At 47.8% G+C, this 10,000-nt stretch overlaps 1 protein-coding gene across 8 annotated transcripts in view; it reads right to left on the bottom strand.

Annotated features, from left to right (window-relative positions):
• LOC106613358 (ubiquitin carboxyl-terminal hydrolase 32) overlaps positions 1–10,000 on the bottom strand; it is a 107,328-nt gene that overhangs the window by 56,255 nt on the left and 41,073 nt on the right. For 7 of the 8 annotated variants that reach the window (XR_006771245.1, XR_006771244.1, XM_045724865.1 and 4 more), the window contains exons 6-10: positions 4,228–4,359; positions 3,022–3,129; positions 2,603–2,718; positions 1,762–1,824; positions 1–31 (exon numbers count right to left, since the gene is read on the bottom strand). The exon at positions 1–31 is cut by the window's left edge and continues 53 nt beyond it. Coding sequence is in view for 6 of the 8 variants with exons in the window: in XM_045724865.1 (XP_045580821.1) it covers positions 1–31; positions 1,762–1,824; positions 2,603–2,718; positions 3,022–3,129; positions 4,228–4,359 (450 nt within the window). In the remaining 2 variants the exon portion in view is untranslated. Of the gene's footprint in view, positions 32–1,761; positions 1,825–2,602; positions 2,719–3,021; positions 3,130–3,488; positions 3,532–4,227; positions 4,360–10,000 lie in introns of those variants that run through there. The other variant, XM_045724870.1, reaches the window with a different exon arrangement.

The following is a 10,000-nucleotide window of genomic DNA, read 5'->3' as shown; positions in this document are numbered from 1 at the left end:
TTTGGTAGTCCTCTAGGGTCAGGTGACCCAGCTGTGTGTGCGGGGGTCAAAGGTTAAGTCAAAGGTTAGTGTGAAATACAACAAGGGCTAAATGTCAGTGGACAGCAGTCACATTATGTGAATTATAGTCCCAACCATGTTACAAAACAACATAAAAAAAAAAAAAAACGGTTATTTAACTAGGCAAGTCAGTTAATAACAAATTCTTATTTACACTGAAGTCTACCGGGGAACAGTGGCCTTGTTCAGGGTCAGAACGACAGATTTATACCTTGTTAGTTCGGGGATTCGATCCAGCAACCTTTCAGTTACTGGCCCAACGCTCTAACCGCTAGGCTACCCGCCGCCCCCTCTAACCGCTAGGCTACCCGCCGCCCCCTCTAACCGCTAGGCTACCCGCCGCCCCCTCTAACCGCTAGGCTACCCGCCGCCCCCTCTAACCGCTAGGCTACCCGCCGCCCCTCTAACCGCTAGGCTACCCGCCGCCCCCTCTAACCGCTAGGCTACCCGCCGCCCCCTCTAACCGCTAGGCTACCCGCCGCCCCCTCTAACCGCTAGGCTACCCGCCGCCCCCTCTAACCGCTAGGCTACCCGCCGCCCCTCTAACCCCTAGGCTACCCGCCGCCCCTCTAACCCCTAGGCTACCCGCCGCCCCTCTAACCCCTAGGCTACCCGCCGCCCCCTCTAACCCCTAGGCTACCCGCCGCCCCCTCTAACCCCTAGGCTACCCGCCGCCCCTCTAACCGCTAGGCTACCCGCCTCCTCTAACCGCTAGGCTACCCGCCTCCTCTAACCGCTAGGCTACCCGCCTCCTCTAACCGCTAGGCTACCCGCCTCCTCTAACCGCTAGGCTACCCGCCTCCTCTAACCACTAGGCTACCCGCCTCCTCTAACCACTAGGCTACCCGCCTCCTCTAACCACTAGGTTACCTGCCACCCCTCTAACCACTAGGCTACCTGCCACCCCTCTAACCACTAGGCTACCTGCCACCCCTCTAACCACTAGGCTACCTGCCACCCCTCTAACCACTAGGCTACCTGCCACCCCTCTAACCACTAGGCTACCTGCCACCCCTCTAACCACTAGGCTACCTGCCACCCCTCTAACCACTAGGCTACCTGCCTCCTCTAACCACTAGGCTACCTGCCTCCTCTAACCACTAGGCTACCTGCCTCCTCTAACCACTAGGCTATCTGCTGCCCCTCTAACCACTAGGTTACCTGCCTCCTCTAACCACTAGGCTACCTGCCTCCTCTAACCACTAGGTTACCTGCCTCCTCTAACCACTAGGCTACCTGCTGCCCCTCTAACCACTAGGCTACCTGCCTCTAACCACTAGGTTACCTGCCTCCTCTAACCACTAGGCTACCCCGCGGCTCCTCTAACCGCTAGGCTACCCTGCCACTCCTCTAACCGCTAGGCTACCTGCCTCCTCTAACCACTAGGCTACCTGCCTCCTCTAACCACTAGGCTACCTGCTGCCCCTCTAACCACTAGGTTACCTGCCTCCTCTAACCACTAGGCTACCCCGCGGCTCCTCTAACCGCTAGGCTACCCTGCCGCTCCTCTAACCGCTAGGCTACCCTGCCGCTCCTCTAACCGCTAGGCTACCCTGCCGCTCCTCTAACCACTAGGTTACCTGCCTCCTCTAACCACTAGGCTACCCAGCGGCTCCTCTAACCGCTAGGCTACCTGCATCCTCTAACCGCTAGGCTACCTGCCGCCCCATAAACACCTGATTTCTCCTAGAAGACTCTCACCTTGGTCGTGTCGTGCATCTTCAGGATTCCTTCCACTATGTCCGACACGTTGGTGAGCAGTTCCTGAAAACAGGACAACAAGAGTCAAAAGTTAGGTAAGGTAGCTTACTTATCAAACCGAACCACCTCCAATACACTAGCCGTTTAGCCTGTATCTCAGCAGTTCTTACAGGGAGTGTGTCTGCGTCCACCAGGCTTAGGAGTATACCGTAGAAACTGTAGAAACCGGGGTATTTGGGAAAAATCCATGAGATACCTTCATAACTATTTATTTGAAGTTTTTCAATAAATGTGAATATTTGTAGCTACTTTTTTAAAAGTTAATACCTCCAGTCAACTTGTGCAATACGTTAGAAGATGAAGCAGATTGGGTTCTTCATTTCACCTGTCACATTACGAAGCGTAGTTCCCCCAGAACAGTTGAGTCATAGACGTGTTTGTTTGTAAATAGCACAACGGGAGAAAACGGGAAGTGGTGAATCCATAGAGGTCTATATCTATCGGCAAGTCTCTGTTGTGATGAAGTTACACTTGTATACAATTCACTACTAAATGTTGATCTGACTACCTGTATCTGACTACCTGTACTTACAGGGAGTGTGTCTGACTACCAGTACTTACAGGGAGTGTGTCTGACTACCAGTACTTACAGGGAGTGTGTCTGACTACAGGGAGTGTGTCTGACTACAGGGAGTGTGTCTGACTACAGGGAGTGTGTCTGACTACAGGGAGTGTGTCTGACTACAGGGAGTGTGTCTGACTACAGGGAGTGTGTCTGACTACAGGGAGTGTGTCTGACTACCAGTACTTACAGGGAGTGTGTCTGACTACCAGTACTTACAGGGAGTGTGTGTGTGCGATTGTCTTTCCACACCTCCAGGAGTGCGACCACCATTTCATGGATTTCGTCTCGAGACAGAACCCCGTCTCGGTCCACATCAAACACTTTGAAACAAACTGGGAAACAAGAGGGAAGGGAGGATACAAATATAATATTAGAGTTTCTAACTAGACTCCAATAAGAGCTTAAAATGATCTAACACTGATCCAGCTGATGGCTAAGTCTACACGGACCAAAAACCTAGAGATCCTTCAAAGTCACCTCTGAATTGATCTTATTTTAACTAATACACCAGAGAAATATGTTTTTACTGGTGTCTTCGCCCCAAGGCATTAGCAACCATTGCCCGTAGTGAGTGAAAGGAAGCCTTCGGTTCGGAAATCTCTACCTATGAGAACAGATCACACAGCAGCTCTTACATTTCTGCCTCTCGGCGACGGGCCCCCGGCAACAGGCAGACAGGCCACAGGAGATCTCCTTAAAGTCGATGTGGTTGTCCCGGTTCTCATCAAACGCATGAAACAAACCTGGAAAACATGATCAAAAGTCAAGTACGCCACGTTCTACTATTAAAATTGATCTTTGTTAAAAGAGAGATTGTTTTTATTCAAGCCCTCGCACAAAGCTGAGGGAACTCGTCTAACCGGATCACAAGGATGACATTTCCAGTCATAAATGTTCATGTATTTATGTATTTTACATGATGAACCACAGATTGAAATGTAAAACAGTAAATGTTCATGTATTTATGTATTTTACATGATGAACCACAGATTGAAATGTAAAACAGAAATTCTGACAGATACTTTTAAAATATGATGTTTAGTTTTATTTAAAAAAGTGCTAGACATGCATAACATGACTTTTCAAAACAGAAGCCACCCACCTGTCACTGCTCGTGTTGTGAGATACATGTTTTTTTGTTTGAAGGAAAACATAGGGGTTTGGGCCCAGCCATAGCCACTGGGCTGGCCTCGGGGAGAGCTGTGTCTTTACACTAAAACCAGCCCACTCGAACGGCCGTCATTGTTCCTCGCTCTGGGAGCCAGTGGAGGGAGAGGGAGGGAGCAGAAGGTCACTAAGCTGCTACTATTGCCGCCAAACTCAAAACACAGCCAACAGCATAGTGACAAAAGTCACAAATTTTTTTTAAAAATGGCCAACATTCTCCTGTTCAGGTCATTGTTGACATGTTTGCCTTTATAATCAAGTTAGCCTGCTAGCTACATGCTAGCTAACGTTAGCTGCTAACCTTTGTGTGATCGACAATGCAGCTATTAGCAAACGTTAGCTAGCACAAAGGAAACCTCTTCCAAAGGCCAAACCCCATGTTTTCCTTCAAACTATTTTTTCTTCTCACAACACAAGCAGTGGTGCCAGGGCTTCTGTGGTCAAAAGCAATCCAAAACAACATGGTCCTAAACGTTGAGACCATCAGAAGGGCTTCTCATCCAAATAATCCATAAAAAAATCTGTATGTGTACAAAGTATAGCATTTAAACATCATTTTGTGCATGTTTGAATGTTCATGGGTAAGTGTCTGGCTGGGGGGGGGGAACCAGGTTTACCATGTCCCAATAATAATCTACCTGGCATCACAAATACACATCAGAAACATTACATACCTTTACTTAGCGAAGCGTGAATAGGAGGAGAGACCAGCGGGACAAAGGTTTCCAGGTCAAAGCGTCCGGTCCTGGACTGGGCTTTCAGCAGCCAATAGCGCTTCTCCAAGTCAATGATATCAGACTCTTCTACTGTAAGAGGGGAGAGGAAGAAAACACTTTTTTTAAATAATCAAAATGGCGACCGATCTAGAGTGATTTTTCTAGAGTCGCTGAGCATCGTCTTACTAGAACACAAGTCACATGACCTAGCAGTGCTAGTACATTAAGGAAACAGTGTAGATTTCCACCCAGCCTCAGTTCATCTCTATATGGGGCCAAGAAGGGGACCGCGCGGGGGCCAAGAAGGGGACCGCGCAGGGGCCAAGAGGGGGAATACATGGACTTGGACTAAGATATGGAGCCCCGCCGATGACGTCATATCAAATCAAAATCAAATTTATTTTTATATAGCCCTTCGTACATCAGCTGATATTCTCAAAGTGCTGTACAGAAACCCAGCCTAAAACCCCAAACAGCAAGCAAAGCATGTGAAAGAAGCACGGTGGCTAGGAAAAACTCCCTAGGAAAAACTCCCTAGAAAGGCCAAAAACCTTTGAAGAAACCTAGAGAGGAACCAGGCTATGAGGGGTGGCCAGTCCTCTTCTGGCTGTGCAGGGTGGATATTATAACAGAACATGGTCAAAATGTTAAAATGTTCATAAATGACCAGCATGGTCAAATAATAATAATCATAGTAGTTGTCGAGGGTGCAACAAGCACGTCCGGTGAAATGTATTCATGGTTCCATTCTGATGGGCATATTGATTATGGACAGCTTTGTAACGAGCAGCACAGAGACAGATAGTCTTTAGTAGTAGCCTGGCCCCAGATCTTTGTAACGAGCAGCACAGAGACAGATAGTCTTTAGTAGTAGCCTGGCCCCAGATCTTTGTAACGAGCAGCACAGAGACAGATAGTCTTTAGTAGTAGCCTGGCCCCAGATCTTTGTAACGAGCAGCACAGAGACAGATAGTCTTTAGTAGTAGCCTGGCCCCAGATCTTTGTAACGAGCAGCACAGAGACAGATAGTCTTTAGTAGTAGCCTGGCCCCAGATCTTTGTAACGAGCAGCACAGAGACAGATAGTCTTTAGTAGTAGCCTGGCCCCAGATCTTTGTAACGAGCAGCACAGAGACAGATAGTCTTTAGTAGTAGCCTGGCCCCAGATCTTTGTAACGAGCAGCACAGAGACAGATAGTCTTTAGTAGTAGCCTGGCCCCAGATCTTTGTAACGAGCAGCACAGAGACAGATAGTCTTTAGTAGTAGCCTGGCCCCAGATCTTTGTAACGAGCAGCACAGAGACAGATAGTCTTTAGTAGTAGCCTGGCCCCAGATCTTTGTAACGAGCAGCACAGAGACAGATAGTCTTTATTAGTAGCCTGGCCCCAGATCTTTAAGTAGGTGTTTTCTCCCCTCCAGATTTCCTGCTTATTCCCTGATTCCAGGAATCTTCCAAAAATTGATTTCTGAAAAACCTGGGATTTCTGGTTACCGGAATTTTGTAACTCCGTTAAGTGATTTAGTCTATCCAGGTAAGTCTTGAGCTGAGACCATGACTCGTCCTAAAAGGCTGTGCCAAGGCTCAATAGGTGTACTACTATAGCCACTGTTTAGTATGAAACCTGCCAGCCAGAAAAGGGGCCGGTCGACCCTGGGTTAATCCTCCCTCTCCTTTCATCACACTAATCCACAGCTAATAGGATTAACCTAAGGTTCACTAGCTCATACCTAGCCCAGGCTTTCCTTTCCACCACACTGGCCCATGACCCAGCACATGCATGTCAGACAGGTGTCAAATCACAAAACAAAAATCAAGACTGCATGCCTCCATGGAACCCTAAAAAGTGCACTAATTTTGTAGTGCACTGATTTTGTAGTGCACCAATTTATTTTGTAGTGCACTAATTTATGGAATAGGGTAATGTTTGGGACGTAGATTAAGTCACATTCACTTTCTGGCTGGAGAGGAGACCAGTCCAGATTTCCATCACAAAGCCAAGCTGGTTCCTAAGTCTCGCTGCTAAGACGGACGTCCTAGTTTTCCGCATTTATAAGACTGATGGGTCAATAACACAGCGAGCCCACTGGGGGATAATGTAGCCAGGCTAGCAGTGAAAGCTCACAGCGAGCCCACTGGGGGATAATGTAGCCAGGCTAGCAGTGAAAGCTCACAGCGAGCCCACTGGGGGATAATGTAGCCAGGCTAGCAGTGAAAGCTCACAGCGAGCCCACTGGGGGATAATGTAGCCAGGCTAGCAGTGAAAGCTCACAGCGAGCCCACTGGGGGATAATGTAGCCAGGCTAGCAGTGAAAGCTCACAGCGAGCCCACTGGGGGATAATGTAGCCAGGCTAGCAGTGAAAGCTCACAGCGAGCCCACTGGGGGATAATGTAGCCAGGCTAGCAGTGAAAGCTCACAGCGAGCCCACTGGGGGATAATGTAGCCAGGCTAGCAGTGAAAGCTGCAGATTGGGACGTACGTGTGGATTGATAGGGGCTATTTATTTATTTCTCTCCCCCCCCTTAAGGTTTATTCCTAGAATAGCCCGCCTCAACAGGGTTCAGGTGACTATGTGGAGAGAGCTCAAATCGGTGTGTGTGTGTTCAATCTGAAGACAGATGGAGAAAGAGAGAAGTGGAGAGGTCAAGAGGACTGATTGAAAACAAATAAGCACCAACTGCTTCAGTGGGTCAATAATCTGTTTTACCTCAGTCCTTCCCTGAAACATCAAACTTAAACAAATAGAGAACATAACCTGGGGGGGGGGGGAGAGACAGAGAGAGAGACACAGAGAGACAGAGAGAGAGAGAGAGAGAGAGAGAGAGAGAGAATGGATAAGGCATGGGGAAAGTAATAGTGGACAGATGAATAATTGAGAAGCATGGAGTGGAGTTTGGGAGGGGACAGGTGTGTGTGGTGGGGCCTGCCACTTGCTGACTTTAAGTAGAACAGCTTGACAATACTAAATCCTCAATAAACAAACAAGCATGCACGTCATATGCACGCACGCACACACCAAGCAATACAAATAAAACCTAAAAAATAAATATAGGTCCTCAAAAATGGTCTTTCAGAAATACACCAATATAGTCCATGTATCAATCCCAAACACTAAACAAAGCTGAATGAAAGATATTTGTGTTGTGTTTACTGAACGCATGCCAGCGTGGGCTAGCCTAGCAGTGACTCGTGCAGTGGTAAAGGCCTGGTAGGGACTAGCGAGGAAAGCAGAGCTGGTAGGGGAAGCTAGCCTAGCAGTGACTCGTGCAGTGGTAAAGGCCTGGTAGGGACTAGTGAGGAAAGCAGAGCTGAGGGGGGGAAGCTAGCCTAGCAGTGACTCGTGTAGTGGTAAAGGCCTGGTAGGGACTAGTGAGGAAAGCAGAGCTGGGGGGGGGAAGCTAGCCTAGCAGTGACTCGTGCAGTGGTAAAGGCCTGGTAGAGACTAGTGAGGAAAGCAGAGCTGAGGGGGGGAAGCTAGCCTAGCAGTGACTCGTGTAGTGGTAAAGGCCTGGTAGGGACTAGCGAGGAAAGCAGAGCTGGTAGGGGAAGCTAGCCTAGCAGTGACTCGTGTAGTGGTAAAGGCCTGGTAGGGACTAGCAAGGAAAGCAGAGCTGGTAGGGGAAGCTAGCCTAGCAGTGACTCGTGCAGTGGTAAAGGCCTGGTAGGGACTAGCAAGGAAAGCAGAGCTGAGGGGAAACAAACACCTGCTCATCTTGTTGCTGTGTGTCATTACTCAGCCTGCCTGACACTGCTAATCTGTAAAACTCTTTCTCTCTTCTATGGATCGGCTCCAGGACTAGCTAGCCCCCAGACTGACTGGCTCCAGGACTAGCTAGCCCCCAGACTGACTGGCTCCAGGACTAGCTAGCCCCCAGACTGACTGGCTCCAGGACTAGCTAGCCCCCAGACTGACTGGCTCCAGGACTAGCTAGCCCCCAGACTGACTGGCTCCAGGACTAGCTAGCCCCCAGACTGACTGGCTCCAGGACTAGCTAGCCCCCTGACTGACTGGCTCCAGGACTAGCTAGCCCCCTGACTGACTGGCTCCAGGACTAGCTAGCCCCCTGACTGACTGGCTCCAGGACTAGCTAGCCCCCTGACTGACTGGCTCCAGGACTAGCTAGCCCCCTGACTGACTGGCTCCAGGACTAGCTAGCCCCCTGACTGACTGACTGCAGGATATGCCTCATCCCCTTGCTAGCTAGCTCACTGACTATGAATAGGGTGCCATTTGCGATGCACCCATTAGCTTAGCATGCTAGGTTAACCGCTAGGCTAAATGGCTAACTGTCTATTTCGGACAGGACTCTACTGGCTGGTTTAGACTGAGCTCTTTAATTGCTTGCTGTTTGATTCATAATTTTTTTTTTTAATACAGTCTGACAGTATTTTGTTCTTAAACACGAGGCTGCACATCTCCATGACAGAGTAGCCAGACATACAGAGAGAAGTGATTTGCATTCTGCGTTTGGGACTCATGACAAGTGAGTTTATACATAAACCCTCCAATTAACACTTCTACAACCTGGAAGATAGTGAGAGGACTACACAGTAAATACTAGAGGTTGACCGATTAATCGGAATGGCCGATTAATTAGGGCCGATTTCACGTTTCCATAACAATCGGTAATCGGTATTTTTGGCCACCGATTTGCCGATTATTTTTAATTTTTAATAAAAAAAAAAAATGTTTATATATATTTTTTTACACCTTTATTTAACTAGGCAAGTCAGATTAAGAACACATTCTTATTTACAATGACGGCCTAGAAACGGGGGTTAACGGCCTTGTTCAGGGGGGATTCGTTTCTTCAACCTTCGGTTACCAGTCCAACGCTCTAACCACCTGCCTTACATTGCACTCCACAAGGATTAACAGGCTGACTACCTGTTACGCGAGGGCAGCAAGAAGCAAAAGGTAAGTTGCTAGCTAGCATTAGACTTATAAAAAACTATCAATCTTAACATAATCACTAGTTAACTACACATGGTTGATGATATTACTAGTTTATCTAACGTGTCCTGCGTTGCATATAATCGATGCGGTGCCTGTTAATTTCTCATCGAATCACAGCCGACTTCGACAAACGGGTGTTGATTTAACAAGCGCATTTGCTAAAAAGTACTGTCGTTGCACCAATGTACCTAACCATAAACAACAATGCCTAACAGGAATATTTAGACTTAGGGATGCCACCCGTTAGATAAAATACGGAACGGTTCCGTATTTCACTGAAAGAATAAACGTTTTGTTTTCTAAATGATAGTTTCCGGATTCGACCATATTAATGACCTAAGGCTCGTATTTCTGTGTGTTTATTATAATTAAGTCTATGATTTGATAGAGCAGTCTGACTGAGCGGTGGTAGGCAGCAGCAGGCTCGTAAGCATTCATTCAAACAGCCCTTCGCTGTGCTTCAAGCATTGCGCTGTTTATGACTTCAACCCGGGTGGGTATAATTTGTGGAACGTTCCAACAGGAATCTATTAAAAACACTTCGTAAATAACAAGGTTTCCAAAAAAAAACTACGCGTACAAAGTTGTATAGCGGCAGAATAAGATACCGGGTTGGGAGTGGTCTATTTCATTGCGTTTTTCACTCACCACGTTTATTCCGAAAAATGTCTGTCCTCACGTCTGTTTCCCTATGGACAAACATTAAGAATAAGCTACGCAGTGAGTTGATGCCTATTCGGCAGCTAGTTAGCTAGGTTTGTATGCGTTGCTACT

The sequence above is a fragment of the Salmo salar genome, chromosome ssa09 (genome assembly GCF_905237065.1).
Source record: "Salmo salar chromosome ssa09, Ssal_v3.1, whole genome shotgun sequence".
NCBI classification, from domain to species: domain Eukaryota; kingdom Metazoa; phylum Chordata; class Actinopteri; order Salmoniformes; family Salmonidae; genus Salmo; species Salmo salar.
This window is presented reverse-complemented; position numbering and strand designations above follow the sequence as displayed.